The sequence below is a fragment of the Pseudorca crassidens genome, chromosome 9, assembly GCF_039906515.1.
Source record: "Pseudorca crassidens isolate mPseCra1 chromosome 9, mPseCra1.hap1, whole genome shotgun sequence".
NCBI lineage: Eukaryota > Metazoa > Chordata > Mammalia > Artiodactyla > Delphinidae > Pseudorca > Pseudorca crassidens.
The window spans coordinates 107,322,919-107,346,584 of record NC_090304.1 but is presented as its reverse complement, the minus strand read 5'-3'; the positions used below and the strand labels follow the sequence as shown (position 1 = coordinate 107,346,584).

Genomic DNA, 23,666 nt, shown 5'->3' with positions numbered 1-23,666 from the left:
CAGCAGAGACTTCAGCAGGAGACACACCAGGTCTGGACCACAACATCAAAGTGGACAAGAATTCCTCAAGGATGGGGATGGAATCTTCGAATTAGGAGAACGGCCATCCCCTTTGGGGCACCAGCAAACACAAGGGCTGTTCACGGAATCAACACATATTTCTTAGAAGCTTTCTAGGTGCTGGGCATTGTGCTAGGAGGTGAAGAACCCAAAAAAAGAGAGACATAGGCTCTGGTCTCAAAGAACTGATGAATCAGGAATCAGGACATCTCTTCGGACAGATCACTGGAACCTCCTGAGCCCCCTGCCAATACCCAGGTAGGAGGTGTTCTCTCAGCAGCCTTGGTGAGATTGTTATTGATACTTTCAGTGTTTTGTTTGGTGGGATAAAGGGTGAGGCAGGTGCAGCCGAGAGGGCAGCCCCATTAGGACACTCGGTGAGCCATGACCCCATATGTACAGTGGAGCCCACGCAGCGGTGGCTGGACTCAGGCCTTCATCTGGGTTTTGTGGTCGGCTCCCAGGGATGTGGAAATACAGGAACCTCAGCCTTCTCTCTAAAGCTCTGACAGTCCAACAGAAACTGGAGACATGAAAATTGGCCTTTGAGAGTAATTTTTTTATGAAGTGTGAAGTCTTGAAGAGCCTTTAGAATACATTGGGAGAGAGAGTTTATCTGTTAGAAGACTCAGAGGAATAGAGAGCATTAAAGGTATTCTTTTGGATAGAAAGACTCGAGCATAAGGGCTATGACAAAATAAATTCTTGCATGCCTAGACAAGGAAAAGACAAGACAAGATGCAGAGTCATGAGTGAGAGTTGTGTCTAAGGGACCCTGGGGACCACTGACGGTCCTTCAGCGCCCGGAGCAGCAGGCTAACAGGTGGGATTCGGTGAGGGGCCCTTAGAACATTCGTGCAGTTCCAGGCGGCATTCCCGTGTGAGGAAGTGACGTGGGCTCTTCCTCTTGGAAAGACCAAGGCCTGTGCAGGTACAAGCAACACCTGTACCCTTCAAAACAGGTATGCACCATGAGGGCAGGTGTCTCTACAAAGCTAGTGCATCTTCTCTTTGAACTCCTGGGAGCTATAAGTTCATGAAAGGAGCTAAAAAGACATATAACCAGTAATAACAGGTGAGATACTACTTCTCATGATCAACAGCAATGCCAAGAGGTAGCTTGGGAGGTCTTACCTCCCTCTCTATCTTGGATAAGTACAACTGACATTTTCTCCACCTGATGTCAAGTGCCAGGTAGGCACCTTCTGAGAAAGACCCCCAACACCCCTCCCGCCATAAGGTCACTCCCAGTTTCTGTATATCTGGATGGGTGAGCCACTACTGATACAGTGGTGGTTAACGTTGCTTTATTACTTTTCCACATAAAAGGAGTCAAGGCTGGGACCTTATGCTAAGTGAAATAAGTCAGACAGAGAAAGACAAATACCATATGAGCTCATTTATATGGGGAATATATGAAAACAAAACAAAACAAAATAAATGTGCAAAACAAACACATAGATATAGAGAACAGAGTAATGGTTACCAGAGGGGAAGTGGGGTCAGGGGAGGTAGTGAAATGGGTGCAGGGGGTCAACTGTATGGTGATGGATGGAAAACTAGCCTTTTGGTGGTAAGCTCGCTGTAGTGCATACAGAAGTCAAAATATAATACACGGAACTTGTACTGGGTTGGCCAGAAAGTTCGTTCGGGTTTTCCTGTAACATCTTACAGAAGAACTGAACAAATTTTTGGCCAACCCGATGTGTTATAAACCAATGTTACCTCGATAAATTTTTTTTAAAAAGGAAGACATTTATATCAGCTTACTGCAGCCCCATATAAGTTGTGATAGAGGAAACTAGGAGTTTTCAGAAATGCACAGAACAAACAGACCCGTCTGGAGAGAACATGCAGTGAAGCCATCAGGGTTGCCCAAAGTGCTTGGCCAGGGTCAGCCCCCCATCAGGGGTTTAATGGGTGTAAGCATAAGAATGACCTTGATTGAAATGGGATCTGCCCACAGAGCGTGGGAGCAAGGGTGAGAGCAGCCCTCTGCCTTTGGAGGCTTCGCTCAGGTGTAGCGTATCTTTTTCTCCAAGGAACCCACATCTTGTCCCTAAGTTATTTAAAATAAGCAGCCTTTTGTAGATATTTAGTGGGGCAAGATGAAGGCCCGGCTGCTAAGGGTCTCCTGCGCCAGTTCGGGCTGGGCAGCAGCCCGATGACAGCTCTGATCTCCAAATAATCAGTCACCGTGAAGCGGCACCCTGTGAGCCCCGGGGTGATCAGTTACCGTGTGGCATGTCGCATCAGTTTGAATCTGCGTTACCTAATCCAGACCACAGATCTGGGAAAAGCTGCTCGTCTAAATTACTCTGATCCACAGGTAGATTCTGATTATCCTTCTCCTCTCCCCTTGATCCATCTTCTGTTTCCATAGCAGCTAAAACCCCCGTAAAACGGAAGCATCAGGTCAAGTCCCCTGGGGAAATGAGGCGGCTGGATGGCCAGGAGGGAGGGAAGGATGCTAGGGCACAGTGGTGAGAACCTCAGCAAGAGGAACGGAGAGGGTGCCGGTGCAGAGCGAATACAAAAGTGCTTGTGAGGAGAAGAGAGAGAAGAAAGAAATGACAATGTGGGATGAAACAGAAGGAGGCTGTGTAGGAGGCTGTGAGAGATAGGAAGGCGGAGAACAAAAACAGAAAGCATGAAAGGACAAGACAAAAAGAGGAGCTGTACAGAGGAGAAGGGAAAGAAGAAAAAAAAAGGAGAGGGGAGGGAGAAGAGAGGAAAGGAGAGGAGAGGAGAGGAGAGGAAAAGGAAAGGCGAGGCACCCAGAAAAGAACGAAGAGCTGCAAGGCCAGAGGAGGGATGAGAAAAGACATCAAGCAGGAGACAGAGGGGACCTGCAGGATGGAGGGAGCGGTGCCACCTGACAGAAGGAAAGTCCATGTACCTGGGATGATGAATGTTTGCGTATGCTAAAGGCAGAGACGGCCCTCGAGTCCAGTGGCACTGAGGTCCTGGCCTTAAGCAGTGATGAACAGCGTGCACCATGGACCAGAAAGTCTGTCCATCTGGGTGCCCCACCCTGGGATGTGCCCCAGGGCCAAGTTCCAACACTAACAACTTCATGCACAGTGAAGCCTCCTCCCAGACTGTGGGCCAGTCCACATGTAAGGTCGTTTCCAGTCGAGAGATTGGCAGAAATTCCAGCATCTCTCTGATTCCTTTGCTCATGGTGGTAGTGTCAGGAGCGGTGGCTAGGGACAGCTCCCAGCGTTTCAGGCCAAACACAATGAAAACCTCATCCCTTTTCTGAAAACCTCCATAGGGCTAACTGTCACCCTGAGAGAGGGAATTTGGTTTCTGGGGCCCATGCGTAGTCTTCAACTGATTTTTTTTAATGTCCAGGTGTCGTAGACCTGTGATGCACAGCCTTCTTCAGGAACGAAGGATGCCTGCCCCAGGGGGTGGACGGACAGCCCTCAGCTGCAGCCCCTCATGGGGACTGTCTCATACGAAGAGAGATGCCTGGCCTAGGTCACAGCTCTTCTGGGGACAGCCCAAATTCCCTGACCTCGACCGCTGTGCTGGCATAAAAGGTCACCCCCATAACCTCAAGAGAGGACAATTCATCCTATCTTCAGAACGCCCCACATGGCTAGTAGAGATGCTTCCCTGGTCATCATGGCAACTCAACCTCTCCCTCGGCCTGACCCCGCCTCCCTCCCTCCCCTTCCACAGGCTTGATCCCAAGGGCACCTCCAATAAACTTCTTGTTTGCCAGTCACCTTCTCAAGGTCTGCTTTAGGGGGACTCAGCCTGAAACACCCAGCAAACCACGCTGGTGGCGACGTTAGCATCTTTATTTTTATTGAAATCTAGTTGATTTAAAATATTGTGTTAGCTTCGGGTGTACAACAAAGTGACTCAGTTTTTTATATATATATATTCTTTTTTGGATTCTTTTCCATTATAGTTTATTACAAGATATTGAATACAGCTCCCTGTGCTACACAGTAGGTCCTTGTTGTTTATCTATTTTATAGCATGTGTATCCTTCTTTAGCCTCCTTAAACCTGCGTGACTCAGCAATGCGCTTACCTTCATACATACATGCAGGCATGCACACACACACACACACATATATACATACGTACATAAATATATTCCATGTTAGCCAGATATAAGCAGTGAAATTAAGGATCTTTTTCAGGTCTCTGCTCAAATGTCCCCTTGTCGAAGGCCTTTCCTGACCAAACCTCTTGTCCTTCTGTCAATGTATCCTGCTCTATTTTCTCATCCTTATCACCACATACTATTAACATTATTATTTTGGTTACTCATCTCATGAGAATGTGAGCTCATGAGAGCAGGGACTTTTCTGTTGTGGTTTATTGCTATATAAACACCCAATAGACATTTTAGAACTAATGAAATAATGTAATGCACCTCGCATAAAAGCCAGCTTAATAATAAATGGCATGTTGCCTTAAATTCTAAAAGTTTAACGTTCAATCCGTGAAAGCACAAAACAACGCTTAGCCCGGTCTGCAAAACATCTAGACGTTTAGACAAAGTGAATTTTGCAATTCAGTCACACATTAAGTTGTACTTGTTATCTAGGATTAATCAGAGTAAAGCAACAAGAAAACCACAAAAGGACTAATGGCCTAGCGACCAGATATTTGGCACTGTTGAAGCAGCACCGACGTGGAACTTTTCCTTGTAGGCACATGGCCATCCCAAACCCTCATCCATCACTGTGTGTTTGTGTCTTCTCTCGCTTACAAAACAGCCAGCTGAACAACGCCACCAACACAGAGCAGACTCCTCCATTGCCAAACGTGACCAGGAAAGTGGCCCAGAACAGCTTACCACCACTTCACCCAGAAACAACTGGGATTCATTTCCCAGGGACTGGAGACATCCTCCAGTGTGATTTCTGAAATCTCAGAGGATATGCCTGTCTTGCACTGAGAACACCGATATTCTCTGTGGAGCCATGAGCAACTTGTTATCAGGCCACCAAGAAGGGGGAACCCTCGACACCAAGTCACTGGCGCCATAACGTCCTGCCAAGGCCAACGATTCTCCCACTTCCTCTCACGACACGATACACCAAACTGCTTCTCTCACCTTTGGGGGAGATGTGTCTCCAAGTAACCGTCGGCTCTGGTCGACCCGTTGCTATGCAGGTGAGGCTGACATTGTTGCCTTCGTTGATGGAGATATCAGAAGAAATCTCTACAATTTTGGGAGATACTGTGGAGACAATACAGGTAGAAGGAAAATTAAAATCCTGCTTAAACATTTCTTTGTCGTCTTCAAGTGGTAGTTGGCGGAATAACCCAGGGATGGCAATATTGGGGCTATAGAGTCGAGGACGAGGAATCAGAGGAATCACCTTACACGTGAAAGAAATGTCTCACCTCGACTTCAGCTTCTATTTCCTCCTATGTACACGCAATGTCAGAGGGTCTGAAAGGGATGGTTCCACTGCAGCCCCACAGGAACTGTTCTAGCCTCCACCCTCTTCCGGTCTCCACTCTCACCCACACGCTCTGCCCACTCCGGCTCCACACCGCGTCACGGCTGTCTTTATGTGATGCACTTCTGATCATATCACGTCTCTGCCTAAACACCTCCAACCATTCCTACTGCCCACCTGAAAACACCCAAGCCCCTCATCCAAGCAAACCAGGCCCTTCGGAATCAAGGCCGAACCTCTGTTTCCACTGACATTCCTGGCGATTCCACCTCTACTTTCCCTGTTGTCATCCCCAACTCATCATGTCCTTCCTGGTCAGCCTGCATTTGGGATCTATATTCTTCCTTCTGTCCTTCCTGGGAAACTCCCAGTCATCCTTTTAGACCCAAATCACATGCCACTTTGTCGCAGCTTTCCCTACCCCTACTCCCTCTGGCCTCCTGCACAACTCAAAGATCCTGCACCCAGATATGTTACACGCACCTGACGGGGAGTCAATCAGACGTGACAGACTTGGCCTCTTTCTCTGTGTCTTAGATTAATCCCCCCAAAGGATGAAGAGGTTCATCCCAACTGTAGATCTGGGGACGGAATCCCCCAACTTTGTTAGTCTTTCGTTTTGGAGCCAGGGTTTCCTTAGGAAGTTACATTATGTTGTGCACTTTCTCATTTCTGTTTTACAGGACAGCATCCCACGGGGATGAGCACAGCCAGCAGTGTGCATCTGTCTCATTCTGGGGCTCAGAGGTGGAAGCTCATTGTTGCTGCACATCTAAGCCCAATTCTCCAGTATCATCTTTACCACTAGCGAGTGTGATGCTTGACCATGAAATGACTACTCATTTGTCTTGTCTGCCAATGGGTTTATAAAGTAAGGGTGTCTTTTATTGGGCAGCCCCCCAACTCCAATTCTTGGCCCTTATCCCACTGTGCTGTAGTTATTTGCGTAGCATCCCTCACCCCCTAGACCATGAGCTTTTTTGATGGCTTGAGCCAGGTCTTACTTACATTTATATCCATAGTATAAGATGCAACACATATTTATAGGATGGAATTATAATGGTTGTTCACGGGAGCCACCTCCCCACCTGGCTACATGTCTGCGACAACCTCAGAACCGGGCCGTTAACACAAGTCATTTCAGTTCTACTCACACTGGTTTTGGCACATTAGCTCTTTACAGGTTAAGGCGCCCCTCTGTCGGGTTCTATTAGGCATCTTCAGGTCAGGTTGCCTCCTTGAATCAGCATGCTTCTGAGCCACCCCCGTGTGCTATTCCAGGACCCGTTATCCCCAGGACACAGTGCCATCTGGCCTGCAGGAGACCCCAGGCGAGCTGACCATCACCCTTATTCCCTGGATGGGACCAAGGTCATGGGGCAACCCTCACAGGAAAATCAGACTGGTTGGAACTTTCCGTGCTGGTCTTTCCTCTCCTGGATCCATTCATCACTCACTCCTGATGGTGTTGGATTTTTTCCTCCAGAAAGGAGCGTGTCATGCAGATAGCTGCTCTCAGCCTTTGCTCCTTTCCTTCCTTCTCCTGAAAATTGACTTCCCATCTGTTTCCACACTGCGCCCAACCAGGAACGCTCATTAGCAAGAATGCACTGGACTTCGGTTTCTGAGCCCCAAGCCCTTGCTACTGGTTTTGGTCCCTTCGCCTCTTTCTCCAACTGTCTAGACCTACTGGAGTCATTCAATCTCATTCAAGGTTGAGCTGCCACCCCTTCCACGAGGTCTTCCAGGCGACGTCCAAGGGGATGTGGCCTCTCCTGCTTGGAGACTGTAGCCTCCTCCACGGCATTAAAATAAACTGGCTTATGTTACCTTCTCTCATCTTTCTCCTTGGCTATAAATTATCATAGTATAAGATATTGGACAAGAGCCTTGCTCATCTTTTTATTTTCTGCTGTCTCCAACACGGTCCCTTGCATAAAGCAAGCACCAATTAATCATTTTTAGTCTTAAATCCGCGTGGAGCTTCCGGTAGAGAGGCAACTGTGGTGTGATGTCTGTGTGTGCGAGTGCGTCTATGCCCTTGCACACATACATACCTGCATTCTCATGGATATTTGGCAGCACAGACACAATGGACGGTGGATGTGGCCAGGGCTGGGAAGTGACTGCTGGCTCTAAGACGTGGGACTTCTAAGACATTATATTATGATTCATGGCTGTATCATTTTAAAAGCTAGATTGAACCTTCCAGGAGAGAAAGATACTTGACAAGTTAATGACTGGACACTTGATTTGCTGACTGTCCAAAGGGTCCAAATTTGTGAGCTCTCTAAGTTCTAGAATCATTTAAATTTGATGTATTTTATTCGCAGAGCTTTAACTGGGACTTGCACTTCTTGAACCCCACCTCACCCCCAAGCCATACATTTGCCTGGCCCTGATCCTGCCCACCCTTGGCACTCACACAGCCTTGCCTGTTTCCCAGAGGACAGGCTGCCTGCAGAATGGCTGTGCTGGCCTTGCAGACATCGCTTTGACTCTGCAGGTAAGTAATTTATTGATCTGTAAAGCACTCTGAGATGCTCTGCGAGGGATTATGTCACGAAAATGCCATGCAATAAAATTAAAAAAATGATGGACTTTGTGAACACAGGGTGATTTAGGGTTTGTAGCTGGAAGTGTGCTCAAAGTACATTTTAAGTGGAAATCAGGCAGGGTAATGAATTACTCTTGCTTTGGAAAGGCTTCCTGGGAGTTCATTTTCCTGGCTTCTTACATGATAGCTAATCTGCTAATCATACACTAGAGAACAATGGACAGTCCCCAAGTAGAAGAGAAGGTAGTCTGGGCCAAGCTGTTGGCACAGTAAGTATATAAAATGAGACCATCACACCTCATGCTTGGAAGAATCATCTGGAATTGTCTCCCTCCACTAACAACTGGAACATGTCCAACTCACGAAGTCGCAGTTGGTGAAATGCTTGGCCTTTCCATCCTGCCTCAGGGTGGAGCCTGAAGGTGGCAAATTGCCTCGAGATGACTTTGAAAGGAGACCATTCATGCCATAGAGCTGAGACGGTTTGACCAGAGGTGCAATGCCAATCACCAGAACCAAACCGGCACAGTGCCGAAGATGCTAGGAGGTTAGAAGTACCATCTTCCAGGCGGCAACTTCTAACATGCTGTCAGTATTTAAAATGAAAGTGAATTGACAAGGATGCGCTGTGGTCTCAGCTAATCCATGTTCATAAGAAAATTCTGACCCACTGAGACAGGGCTGCTTACATTTTTATATTGTTTCCATGGATACTTCCTGCATCTTATCTCATCTCATCATGCAGGTGGTTGGAAACACACTAGGATTGCTTTGTTTTCATTGATTCACTCACACATTCATTCATTCATTCATCCATCCATCAATACTCACTGAGCACTTCCTTATACCAGTGTTGTGCTTAGCCCTAAGGGGCAAGACATCTAGAAGACACAGTGTTTACCCTCAAGGAGTCCACAGTCTAGAGATGCAAAGACAGGAGCAGAAGCAAACCCCTTTAGTGCACTGTGACACAGAAGGACAGATAAGGTGTTGAGGAAATGCAGAGGAGAGACGCATTAGCCAGCCTGGAGATGCATGTCATGGAAGGCTCCTTGGATATGAGACACCTAAGCTAATCCCCAGAAGACAAGCAAAAATGGATCAGTTCTGAGGAGGAAAGGCATTTTGGGCAAAGCAGGTGATGTTAGAAAAATACTCTTAGTAAGACTTTTGGTGGCCAGGCATAATTATTAGTGGAAGGATAGCTACTGGAGGAGACATGGCCAAAAGTCACTCAGGTCCTGAGTGAGCACCTCCTATATACACACTGTGGCTTAGGTACGTCCATGACGTGCAGCAATGCACACATTTTCTTGGCCCTCCACGAACTTACAATCTGTTTGGGGAAACAGTGCATATATACGATCCACCGCGTCACGGGGTTGTGTGGGATTGGATGCTAGAAGGTTGGTATAGACATTGCACTCTGTGAGTTAGTAAGAGTGTGGGTGTCGGCACGGCTTCTCCTGGGCTACAGAGTCTAGTTCGGGTGCCAACAAAAGAGAAACGGTCATGTCTGCAGAGCAAGTGAAGCTGCTTCAAGTGGGACAGAAGTGCATGGGCACGGCTGGGAAGGCAGAAATCCAGCATGCGTGTGAGGATGCAAAGTCTACTCTGCACCAGAGGTGATGGAGAGCAGTGGTCCAGATCCCGGCTCTGCTACATTCAAGTTGTGCAGCCTTGGCCCAGTCACCTCGCCTCTCTGTGCCTCATGTCCTCAGGTCGTGAAGCCAATTGCACATATCTCACCGGATCCCTCTGAGGATTTAGGGCTAAGTTTATGAAATGCACTTATAGAGGCTCTAAGCGATGCGAAGTACGCAATAACTGAGTTTTCGTATATCGTGTGCTTGGCAGACACATATGTCACATCAACACAGAATGGAAGGTTGACAAATTCTAACCGACTCGAGGAAGAATGGGATACAAGGTCAATGAGGTAAACTAGAGCCGGATTACAGACCAGCCTGAATGGCCAGGTCCTTCCTGCGTTTTAACTCTATCCTATAGGCAATGGCAAGCATTTGAAATTGTTTAAAAAAGGAAATACTATATATAAATATATAGTGGATATACAAATATATTAATATACTTTAAGCAAAATAAGCTTGTAACAGTGTGTCAGAGGGACTGGGTAGACAGACACTGGATTTCGGAGAGTGATGTTCAAGGCCTGGGTTAAACTGTGGGCTCTGTAAGGGTGGAAAGAAAAGGATGGGTTTGAGAGCAAAGCCGAGGACAAGCTGCGGGTGCCTGATGGTGCCTGGATGGGGGATTCAGGAACACGGAGTCAAATGAAGGCCATTTTGTTCAACAGCAGCTGGATGGCTGAGCTGGCAGATCCCTTATGTTATATGAATAACGTCTCTGGGGGAGAACATTAGTGTGATTCTGTTTTAGACAAGCTGATGAGATGACAAGGGGCCAGCAGGGTGGCAGAACTATTCTGTTAGCAGCTGGGATCACACAGCCAAAGGTCTGGGGTGAGTCTGAGACCTGCTAAGAGTCCAAGATTCCTTAAAAAAGGCCATCAGCTTATTTCCACATTGATGGATGTGATGTCTCTGCTGACTTTTGAGGTCTGAATCTAGAAAGATCAAGAAGTGGTTAGATTATGTTTGGAAAAAGGCAGAGACCCCCTGAGCCATGCTTTTTGGATAGAGTTCCACATTTAATTTATTATGTTAAGGTTTAATCTGGCTCTTATTGAATTTTAATTCAAATGTGTAAATAATTAAATAACATAATTATTAAAACAGTATTCTAGGGAACTTCCTCACTCTTCGTGTAGCCTCCACTGCCCAGGTGTTAAATTCTAATAATTATGTCATTAATATATAGCAATTTTGCTGTTTTTAGCACACAGTAGATATCCTATTAAATCCAAATTGAGATGTTTTATTAAGCCCTTCACGGTCCCGTGGAGCTGAGGATGCATAGAAGCGGCTTGGACCAGGTTCCTCCACAGGACACACGCAGATCTATGCATCCCAGGTGCTGCCTCTGGTGCTGGTGGCATGTTCCCCGTTCCCCCTGCCCCCCACCCACCTCCTCTCTGCAGTGAAGGTCTGAGATGCCCACGGGGGCTCGGGACAGTTTCCACAGCAAGGGCTGCGCCACAGCTAAGGCCTTGGCACCTTTGTCTTTACAGAATTAAAGGAGCCGTCTGAAATACCCTCGACTTTCCTGGTGTCCAGACCCCCCAGAGACATCCAGGCCTGGGTCCTAACCTGGTGCATGAATGTCCACTCCACTGGCCTCCTTTCCTCCTGAAACACCTCAGGCCAGTCTTTGGTTCTTCAAAGTCTCCTTCCTCCCTGATCTTCACTTGGCCAGGTCTGTCCTGTTCTTGAAAACTCAGCTCCTCCATGAAGCCTTCCTCGACCATCTCTCCTGAAGTAGAACTCCCCACACCAGACTGCTGCATATGGTCTGCTCTCCCCAGTAAAACGTTAGCCCAGCTGGTGGTCTTGTTCACTGAAGCGTTCCGCGCACACCACGATGTCTGAACAGTTTGTGTTCAACACGTAGTTTTTGCATGAATGAATGAAAGTGTTTTGACAAGGCTGTACGGAAATGCAAGTGCCTCACAATGACTGCATTTCCTCAACATCTCTGAATAGCCCTCGGAGACTCTCCGCGTGTATAATAATGTCAATGGTTACTATTTATTAAATGCCTGCTGTATCGCCACCGTTTTACACATATTGCCCTCACTTTATCTTACCCCTGCATGAACCCCACAAGCAGATATTATTTCTAAGCAGACCAACTGTCCTGGTTTAGCAGGAACTACAGGAGTCTCCTAGAACACAGGACTTTCAGCGCTAAAACCAGAAAAGTTCCAAGCCATTGGTCACCCTAATTGTTTCCTTTCCCACATTTTACAGATGAAGATACATATGTTCAGAGAGGTCAAGGATATATTCAAGGACATGCAACTGAAAATTGCAGAGTTCCAGAGTGGTTTCTTTTAATGAGGGGATAGATGGGTTAGAAAAACAATAAATGCATGTTGAAATTTGGATGCATACATAAAAATAAACAGAAACCAACTATATACGTATATGAACTGAGACTGTGAATTTCTGTTGTGCGTTAGAAATTTTACAGGAACTTTGACACCATTATTTAATTTAATCTCGGAAGATGGCGGAAGAGTAAGACGCGGAGATCACGTTCCTCCCCACAGATACACCAGAAATACATCTACGCGTGGAACAACTCCTACAGAGCATCTACTGAACGCTGGCAGAAGACCTCAGACCTCCCAAAAGGCAAGAAACCCCCCACGTACCTGGGTAGGGCAAAAGAAAAAACTAAACAGAGACAAAAGGATAGGGACGGGTCCTGCACCAGCGGGAGAGAGCTGTGAAGGAGGAAAAGTGTCCACACACTAGGAAGCCCCTTCGCGGGTGGAGGCTTCGGGAGGCGGAGTGGGGGAGCTTGGGAGCCGCGGAGGAAAGCACAGCAACAGGGGTGCGGAGGGCAAAGCGGACAGATTCCAGCGCAGAGGATCGGGCCGACCGGAACTCGCCAGCCGAGAGGCTTGTCTGCTCGCCCGCCGGGGCGGGCGGGACTGGGAGCTGAGGCTCCGGCTTTTGTCGGAGCGACGGGAGAGGACTGAGGTTGGCGGCGTGAACACAGCCTGCAGGGCGTTAGTGCACCGCGGCTGGCCGGGAGAGAGTCCGGGGAGAAGTCTGGAACTGCCGAAGAGGCAAGAGACTTTTACGTCCCTCTTTGTTTCCTGGTGCACGAGGAGAGGGGATTAAGAACGCTACTTGAGAGAGCTCCAGGGACGGGCGCGAGCCGCGGCTAAAAGTGCGGAGCCCAGAGACAGACATGAGACGCTAGGGCCGCTGCTGCCGCCACCGGGAGGCCTGTGTGCGAACACAGGTCACTAGCCACACGCCCTTCCGGGGAGCCTGTGCAGCCCGCCACTGCCAGGGTCCCGGGATCCAGGGACAACTCCCCCGGGAGAACGCACAGGCGCGCCTCAGGCTGCAACGTCTCGCCGGCCTCTGCCGCCGCAGGCCCGCCCCGCACTCCGTGACCCTCCCTACCCCCGGGCCTGAGTGAGCCAGAGCCTCCGAATCAGCGGCTCCTTTAACCCCGTCCTGTCTGAGCAAAGAACAGACGCCCTCCGGCGACCTACACGCACAGGCGGGGCTAAATCCAAAGCTGAGCCCCTGGGAGCTGTGAGAACAAAGAAGAGAAAGGGAAATCTCTCCCAGCAGCCTCAGAAGCAGCGGATTAAAGCTCCACAATCAACTTGATATACCCTGCATCTGTGGAATACCTGAATAGACAACCAATCATCCCAAATTAAGGAGCCCTGTGGATGAAAGGCTCTTGGGGCTGCAGCCAGGAGTCAGTGCTGTGCCTCTGAGGTGGGAGAGCCAACTTCAGGACACTGATCCACAAGAGACCTCCCAGCTGCACATAATATCAAACAGCAAAAATTTCCGAGAGATCTCCATCTCAACGCCAGCACCCAGCTTCACTCAACGACCAGCAAGCTACAGTGCTGGACATCCTATGCCAAACAACTAGCAAGACAGGAACACAACCCCACCCATTAGCAGAGAGGCGGCCCAAAATCATAATAAGTCTACAGACACCCCAAAACACACCACCAGACGTGGACCTGCCCACCAGAAAGACAAGATCTAGCCTCATCCACCAGAACACAGGCACTAGTACCCTCCACCAGGAAGCCTACACAACCCACTGAACCAACCTTAGCCACTGGGGACAGACACAAAAAACAACAGGAACTACGAACCTTCAGCCTGCAAAAAAGGAGACCCCAAACACAGTAAGATAAGCAAAATGAAAAGACAGAAAAACACACCACAGATGAAGGAGCAAGATAAAAACCCATCAGACCTAACAAATGAAGAGGAAATAGGCAGTCTACCTGAAAAAGAATTCAAAATAATGATAGTAAGGTTGATCCGAAATCTTGGAGATAGAATGGACAATAGAATGGACAAAATGCAAGAATCAGTTAACAAGGACCTAGAAGAACTAAAGATGAAACAAGCAACGATGAACAACACAATAAATGAAATTAAAAGTACTCTAGATGGGATCAATAGCAGAATAACTGAGGCAGAAGAACGGATAAGTGACCTGGAAGATAAAATAGTGGAAATAACTACTGCAGAGCAGAATAAAGAAAAAAGAATGAAAAGAACTGAGGACAGTCTCAGAGACCTCTGGGACAACATTAAACGTACCAACATTCGAATTATAGGGGTTCCAGAAGAAGAAGAGAAAAAGAAAGGGACTGAGAAAATATTTGAAGAGATTATAGTTGAAAACTTCCCTAATATGGGAAAGGAAATAGTTAATCAAGTCCAGGAAGCACAGAGAGTCCCATACAGGATAAATCCAAGGAGAAATACGCCAAGACACATATTAATCAAACTGTCAAAAATTAAATACAAAGAAAACATATTAAAAGCAGCAAGGGAAAAACAACAAATAACACACAAGGGAATCCCCATAAGGTTAACAGCTGATCTTTCAGCAGAAACTCTGCAAGCCAGAAGGGAGTGGCAGGACATATTGAAAGTGTTGAAGGAGAAAAACCTGCAACCAAGATTACTCTACCCAGCAAGGATCTCATTCAGATTTGATGGAGAAATTAAAACCTTTAGAGACAAGCAAAAGCTGAGAGAGTTCAGCACCACCAAACCAGCTCTACAACAACTGCTAAAGGAACTTCTCTAGGCAAGAAACACAAAAGAAGGAAAAGACCTACAATAACAAACCCAAAACAATTAAGAAAATGGGAATGGGAACACACATTTCGATAATTACCTTAAATGTAAATGGACTAAATGCTCCCACCAAAAGACACAGATTGGCTGAATGGATACAAAAACAAGACCCATATATTTGCTGTCTACAAGAGACCCACTTCAGACCTAGAGACACATACAGACTGAAAGTAAGGGGATGGAAAAAGGTATTTCATGCAAATGGAAACCAAAAGAAAGCTGGAGTAGCAATTCTCATATCAGACAAAATAGACTTTAAAACAAAGACTATTAGAAGAGACAAAGAAGGACACTACATAATGATCAAGGGATCGATCCAAGAGGAAGATATAACAATTGTAAATATTTATGCACCCAACATAGGTGCACCTCAATACATAAGGCAAATACTGACAACCATAAAAGGGGAAATCGACAGTAACACATTCATAGTAGGGGACTTTAACACCCCACTTTCACCAATGGACAGATCATCCAAAATGAAAATAAATAAGGAAACACAAGCTTTAAATGATACATTAAATGAGATGGAGTTAATTGATATTTATAGGACATTCCATCCAAAAACAACAGAATACACATTTTTCTCAAGTGCTCATGGAACATTCTCCAGGATAGATCATATCTTGGGTCACAAATCAAGCCTTGGTAAATTTAAGAAAATTGAAATTGTATCAAGTATCTTTTCCGACCACAACGCTATGAGACTAGATATCAATCACAGGAGAAGATCTGTAAAAAATACAAACACATGGAGGCTAAACAATACACTACTTAATAACGAAGTGATCACTGAAGAAATCAAAGGGGAAATCAAAAAATACCTAGAAACAAATGACAATGGAGACACGACGACTCAAAATCTATGGGATGCAGCAAAAGCAGTTCTAAGAGGGAAGTTTATAGCAATACAATCTTACCTTAAGAAACAGGAAACATCTCGAATAAACAACCTAAACTTGCACCTAAAGCAATTAGAGAAAGAAGAACAAAAAAACCCCAAAGTTAGCAGGAGGAAAGAAATCATAAAAATCAGATCAGAAATAAATGAAAAAGAAATGAAGGAAACGATAGCAAAGATCAATAAAACTAAAAGCTGGTTCTTTGAAAGGATAAACAAAATTGATAAACCATTAGCCAGACTCATCAAGAAAAAAAGGGAGAAGACTCAAATCAATAGAATTAGAAATGAAAAAGGAGAAGTAACGACTGACACTGCAGAAATACAAAAGATCATGAGAGATTACTACAAGCAACTCTATGCCAATAAAATGGACAACCTGGAAGAAATGGACAAATTCTTAGAAAGGCACAACCTGCCAAGACTGAATCAGGAAGAAATAGAAAATATGAACAGACCAATCACAAGCACTGAAATTGAAACTGTGATTAAAAATCTTCCAACAAGCAAAAGCCCAGGACCAGATGGCTTCACAGGCGAATTCTATCAAACATTTAGAGAAGAGCTATCACCTATCCTTCTCAGACTCTTCCAAAATATAGCAGAGGGAGGAACACTCCCCAACTCATTCTATGAGGCCACCATCACCCTGATACCAAAACCAGACAAGGATGTCACAAAGAAAGAAAACTACAGGCCAATATCACTGATGAACATAGATGCAAAGATCCTCAACAAAATACTAGCAAACAGAATCCAACAGCACATTAAACGGATCATACACCATGATCAAGTGGGGTTTATTCCAGGAATGCAAGGATTCTTCAATATACGCAAATCAATCAACGTGATACACCATATTAACAAATTGAAGGAGAAAAACCATATGATCATCTCAATAGATGCAGAGAAAGCTTTTGACAAAATTCAACACCCATTTATGATAAAAACCCTGCAGAAAGTAGGCATAGAGGGAACTTTCCTCAACATAATAAAGGCCATATATGACAAACCCACAGCCAACATCGTCCTCAATGGTGAAAAACTGAAAGCATTTCCACTAAGATCAGGAACAAGACAAGGCTGCCCACTCTCACCACTCTTATTCAACATAGTTTTGGAAGTTTTAGCCACAGCAATCAGAGAAGAAAAGGAAATAAAAGGAATCCAAATCGGAAAAGAAGAAGTAAAGCTGTCACTGTTTGCAGATGACATGATACTATACATACAGAACCCTAAAGATGCTACCAGAAAACTACTAGAGCTAATCAATGAATTTGGTAAAGTAGCAGGATACAAAATTAATGCACAGAAATCTCTGGCATTCCTATACACTAAGGATGAAAAATCTGAAAGTGAAATCAAGAAAACACTCCCATTTACCATTGCAACAAAAAGAATAAAATACCTAGGAATAAACCTACCTAAGGAGACAAAAGACCTGTATGCAGAAAATTATAAGACACTGATGAAAGAAATTAAAAATGATACAAATAGATGGAGAGATATACCATGTTCTTGGATTGGAAGAATCAACATTGTGAAAATGACTCTACTACCCAAAGCAATCTACAGATTCAATGCAATCCCTATCAAACTACCACTGGCATTTTTCACAGAACTAGAACAAAAAATCTCACAATTTGTATGGAAACACAAAAGACCCCGAATAGCCAAAGCAATTTTGAGAACGAAAAATGGAGCTGGAGGAATCAGGCTTCCTGACTTCAGACTATACTACAAAGGTACAGTAATCAAGACAGTATGGTACTGGCACAAAAACAGAAATATAGATCAATGGAACAGGATAGAAAGCCCAGAGATAAACCCACGCACATATGGTCACCTTATCTTTGACAAAGGAGGCAGAAATATACAGTGGAGAAAGGACAGCCTATTCAATAAGTGGTGCTGGGAAAACTGGACAGCTACATGTAAAAGTATGAGATTAGATCACTCCCTAACACCATACACAAAAATAAGCTCAAAATGGATTAAAGACCTAAATGTAAGGCCAGAAACTATCAAACTCTTAGAGGAAAACATAGGCAGAACACTCTATGACATAAATCACAGCAAGATCCTTTTTGACCCACCTCCTAGAGAAAGGGAAATAAAAACAAAAGTAAACAAATGGGACCTAATGAAACTTAAAAGCTTTTGCGCAGCAAAGGAAACCATAAAGAAGACCAAAAGACAACCCTCAGAATGGGAGAAAATATTTGCAAATGAAGCAACTGACAAAGGATTAATCTCCAAAATTTATAAGCAGCTCATGCAGCTTAATAACAAAAGAACAAACAACCCAATCCAAAAATGGGCAGAAGACCTAAATAGACATTTCTCCAAAGAAGATATACAGAGTGCCAACAAACACATGAAAGAATGCTCAACATCACTAATCATTAGAGAAATGCAAATCAAAACTACAATGAGATATCATCTCACACCAGTCAGAATGGCCATCATCAAAAAATCTAGAAACAATAAATGCTGGAGAGGGTGTGGAGAAAAGGGAACCCTCTTACACTGTTGGTGGGAATGTAAATTGATACAGCCACTGTGGAGAACAGTATGGAGGTTCCTTAAAAAGCTACAAACAGAACTACCATATGACCCAGCAATCCCACTACTGGGCATATACCCTGAGAAAACCATAATTCAAAAAAAGTCATGTACCAAAATGTTCATTGCAGCTCTATTTACAATAGCCCAGAGATGGAAACAACCTAAGTGTCCATCATCGGATGAATGGATAAAGAAGATGTGGCACATATATACAATGGAGTATTACTCAGCCATAAAAAGAGACGAAATTGAGCTATTTGTAATGAGGTGGATAGACCTAGAGTCTGTCATACAGAGTGAAGTAAGTCAGAAAGAGAGAGACAAATACCGTATGCTAACACATATATATGGAATTTAAGAAAAAAAAAATGTCATGAAAAACCTAGGGGTGAAACAGGAATAAAGACACAGACTTACTAGAGAATGGACTTGAGGCTATGGGGAGGGGGAAGGGTAAACGGTGACAAAGCAATAAAGAGGCATGGACATGTATACACTACCAAACGTAAGGTAGATAGCTAGTGGGAAGCAGCCGCATAGCACAGGGAGATCAGCTCGGTGCTGTGTGACCGCCTGGAGGGGTGGGATAGGGAGGGTGGGAGGGAGGGTGACGCAAGCGGGAAGAGATATGGGAACATATGTATATATATAACTGATTCATTTTGTTGTGAAGCTGAAACTAACATACCATTGTAAAGCAATTATGCTCCAATAAAGATGTTTAAAAAATAAATAAATAAAAATAAAACTGTACCCCACTAAGTTCTCGGGCAGCACCTCTTGCCCACCCACTTGTAAACCTCACAAGCGTCTATTCTAATAAATCACTTCTTATCTATCAAAAAAAAAAAAAATTTAATCTCACAAGAATCCTATGAGGTGGTACGATTACTATTCCAATTTACAGATGAAGAAATTAAGGCTTTGTGAGCCATTAGTGATGTGCTCCTGTTACCCAGATAACAAGTGTTGAAGGTGGGACCCGAATACAGATTATATCTGATCCCAAATGTATTCTCTCCATAGAGAGTTCGTGCAGTGCAGTGCACACACCCAGCCTGGGGTTCTCTGGGTCTGAAGTCTTGCTGATTCACCCTCCCACGTGGGGCACCCTGCTTTTGCACCTCCACGTGACCACCCGTCTGCCCACAGGGCATCTAGGAAAGGGGGCACTCTCTGTCGTTCTTACACGGCATTGCTCTCTATCAGGAGAGTGGGCGGGAGGTTTCATCCATATATTTTTGGACCATCCAGCATTTGCATGACTATCTCATCTTCCTCCCTCTTCCGTCACGGGCACTTCCTACCCATCCTCCGCCTGTTCATCGTCCTCCCACTGCGCACTGGACCAGGGAGCCGCGGCTTCCGGGGAGCTTTCATTTGAGGCAGGGCTGTAGCTGCTGCTTCCTGTAACCAGGGGTCCCAGCTGTCCCCGTATCATGACAGAGGAATGATCAATCAAACCCACTGCTGAGTCCACTGAGAAGTGTTTCTTTGGCTTATTTTGACTGAAAAGACTAGTCAGTCTGTCTTTTCTTCTTTTCCCTTTTCCCTTCTTCCTTCTTCCCAATACAAATGTTTGTATAATAGGACACCAGTATTGTGGGATCTGTGGGATCTCTTAAGAGAAAGAATTCTAAGCGTCGCATCAGAAGACCAGGTATGTGAAGCCCAGACCCGACTATTACTAGCTGTATAAACTCATGTAAATCCTTTAACTCTGATTATTTTAGTTATATCAATACCTATCTTGCCTTTTTAAAACACATGTCCTGTGGATCAGATGAAACTGAGAAATCACGTTTTAAACATAAAGTACTATTCAAATGCGATTTATTAATGTTACTAAAAATGTATACTTCTAGAGGCCAGGATGAGGCTAAATTTGGACGTCAGGTGCAGTGCGGGGCCGGGAGGATGCTCTGGTTTAGAGGCTGAGATAGGCTTGCCTGCCCCCGCAGGTGGGTGCTGACCACTTCTTCAGATGCGCTAGTGGTTCTGAGATAAACAGCATCTTGAAGTGACTGCGTGGAGGCAGTGGGGGATGGAGGTCTGCTATAGGACCCTCCCCCCTCGCCAGCACTGGGCTTTCCAGAAGGGAAAGGTTAGAGTCCAGAGATTCAGAAGCCCAAATGCGAGCCTGACCATGCAGAGAGCTCCTTGATGACACAGCCTCGGGCGGCTTGTTAGTTCTTTTACCAGAATCATTTTGTCATTTCTTCCATCTCATTCTTTCTTTCTCTCCATACTAAAACCATTCATGTTTACGGGGGAAAATCAGGAAGCCCGGGGAGAAACGCTAGTGGTTTATTTGGGATTAGTCATAAACCACTGGTTCTGAAGTTCGGAATGTGTTCCTTTCAGGATCAGCTGAAATGTGGAAATTTTTATGAGCTCTGCTCCCTGATCCAGTTTCGTCATTCCTGATAGAGACGTTGGAGAGGAAAGTAAACACCACGCAGGCCCCACTCCACACTTCACTGCTTTCGGGCATATTCGAGTAAAATTGAATTTCACAGCAACCTACTTGTCACCATCGGAGCTCCGTTATATTTGGCGACATCCAAGAAATTGCCGGGAATGCTCTCTTCATCAATTGTTTAATGGGGGGATGTACGGTAATTATTGCTAATCACGATATCCAGACAGGGCGAGCTACTGTACAGCTCTAGCGTGATGGCGGCTGAAGGTACGTGACGGCCTTCACCCTCCACACCCCTGATTGGGGCCAGCTCTTTAGGGACCAGTTCAGGAAGGGAGCAGAGGCGGGACGGGGAGGGAAGGACCATGGACACCTTGTACACCGAGCACTTTGCCAGGGGCTTAACGTTTGCTGCTTCCTTTTAAATCCTTTTGGTAGCTCACAGGCAACCCCCCCACTGTATAGTAAAGACCCTGAAACTCAGAGAGGTAATGCAGTGAACCCAAGGTCCTCATACAGGAAGTCAGGCAGACTGCAGATACTTCAATAACGTGTCCCTACAAAAATCAACTAAAATGTACACAAACGGGTCCTCAAAGATGAAAATGATAGTACAAAAATATGGAATCAATTAAGAACCTGACTCAGCTACCTGACTTCATGAGGAAAACTGAAAAAAAATTAAAAAGAGAAACCCAGAAAAAGATTACTTTTTTATTATTCCTCATGGAAGAGAATTAATATTTGTCATACACCTAATAAGTACTAGATACCGCCCGTTTCTCTTCCTATTTAATCCAGAACACTGAGGCTGCAACCAGTTCCTAACCTGCCCTAAGTCAGTGAGCTAGGAAGTGGCAGATCTCAGACCTAAGCTCTGCCTACAGGGTTTTGGAATCAGATGAGATATGTCCTATAACCGAAAGCACTTAGTGAACTGCTTACCACGCTGCAGAGGAATGCTATTATGATCGAGATAACGCAGAGTCCAATCGATACCAGGGAAAGAGCATTACTGCCTGCCGTAGAAGCCAACCCGGAGGGGCTGACCAGGGTTTCGGGACAGGACAAGGCTTCTTCCCACGGTCTCAGAGGTAGTGGCTGACAAGGTGCTTCTGGTCTCTCCTGATTCTAATTTTTCTTCACCAAGAGTTGTCTACTCCTGCTGGTCACAGCAGCCAGAGCCTCGCCACATCTTTGGAGGCCCTGCCTTAGAGCCTCTTCAAGTGGATTCTTTTTCTGCCTTGGCATCCAGCATCTTTCAGTGGTTCTCACTTTCCAAAGCAGGCATGAAGCTGATGCCCACGAAACTCGAGGGGCCCGTTAAGGACAGCTACCCAGGTGTGACTGCCGCTCGTGCCGTATCCCAGACCCCATCCTCCAGACACACTTTTTCCACAAGCTGTCGAAGATCTGCAGAGAAAGGAGACCCAGCCCCCATCTGGATCAAGACACACTGCCGGGCCCCGCAGACAGCCTGGGCCTTGGTTAGAGGGGCCCTTTACATACTTCAGTTTTAAGTCCTCCATTCCTGTGCTGCCACTGCGTTTTTAACAGGGCTCATTCTTCTCCCCATTCAGGAAGATGTACCTCTGCCCCTTGGATGTCCTTCCTTCTGCTCAGAAACCCACTGTGTGGAGAGAAGAACGGTCTTTCTACGATAGCGCTGTCACCAGACCCAAGGATGAGCTTCACACTTTGCCATCCTGAGAGTAAACAATGTGCAAATGTGCCTGTACACGTCACCATAATCTCCCAGACTCCTGGAAAAGATTTTCTTTGTTCAGACTCTCCTCGTGCCCTTAAGAGCTGCCCAGGAGAGCAGGTTCCAATTAGTCCCTTCTCCCAGGCTGCCCCATCCAGGTCAGATGGAGGCAAAGGGTCAAAGGGGCACGGCAAGGATGGAGCCCTGCCTCCTGGGGGCCCTGTGCTCATCTCTGTGGAAGCCGGCGTCTCCAGGCTGTCAATGTGCTGGCTGCCAATGGTGCCAAGATCACTTCCATTCTCAGCTGCCTCGATGGCATCATCAGCACTTTAATTCCTAGTTGCCTGGAAGCACTGGCGGTTATACGCTCAAGCCCAAGCTATAAAACTTGTGCAGCGGGGAACTGTGCTGACTGCAGCGGGAAGGTGGCCGCAGTGGCCTCCCCACCCCGCCTTGACCACCGTATGGTCCAAATTCTTCCACAGACTTTTCTCTTTCCCTCAAGCACCCTCAAGGTTAAGTTCAGAGGAAGGCGGACAGCCCGAAGGGGAGTTTCTGCCTCTCTCCATCCAAGTAGCAATGGTGCCAACATTGAAATGAAGCTGTGAGTTATACCCACTCTCCCTGTGACCATCATCTTTGGCAATAATTAAGGCTAGTGGAAGGAACACCTCATTATCCGGCCTTGAATCCAGAGGCCCAGGAAGTGGCCCCACTGCTGTGCAAAAGAACTTGTCAGTTGGTTTTAAGTGGAGTTTTTGTTCCGAGGCCTTATTGCCACTAAATCCCTCATAAAGGTTACGGTCTGTGAACAGATCAAGATGAAGCCTCTTCCCCTCTAGAACGAGAGGTGGAGATGCAGCTGGTCTGTTTGAATCTACAGTTTCTTAGCTCTGTGAATCCTCCTGTGAAATGGCAGGGATCCGGGGCCAGGGAGGGAGCACAGTTGGAAAGAGAATAAAGTTCCAACAAGACTTCTTGTTAATACAAAGCTTGTCAAATACATCACCTAGAAACACCGAATGTCTTTATTAGATTCTTTTATCTCCCCCCTGAGACTGGGGAATGCCACTGGTTGCTTCTCGGTGGAGATGTCATCATCCAGAAACTAATTAAAGGCTACTCGGGAAACTGGGTCTCTCACACTCCGGAGAACAAAATGCATTAGCTACCTAAGTTAAAAAAATATCACAAGCGAACTTCGTATCAAAAAGGGCAAGTTGGGAAT

General features: G+C 45.8%; 1 protein-coding gene across 10 annotated transcripts in view; it reads right to left on the bottom strand.

The window, feature by feature from the left end:
* Positions 1-23,666, bottom strand: part of NTM (neurotrimin) — a 934,251-nt gene that overhangs the window by 114,822 nt on the left and 795,763 nt on the right. For all 10 annotated transcript variants that reach the window (XM_067751604.1, XM_067751610.1, XM_067751605.1 and 7 more), the window contains one exon: positions 5,146-5,271. In XM_067751604.1, coding sequence (XP_067607705.1) covers positions 5,146-5,271 — 126 coding nt within the window. The remainder of the gene's footprint in view (positions 1-5,145; positions 5,272-23,666) is intronic.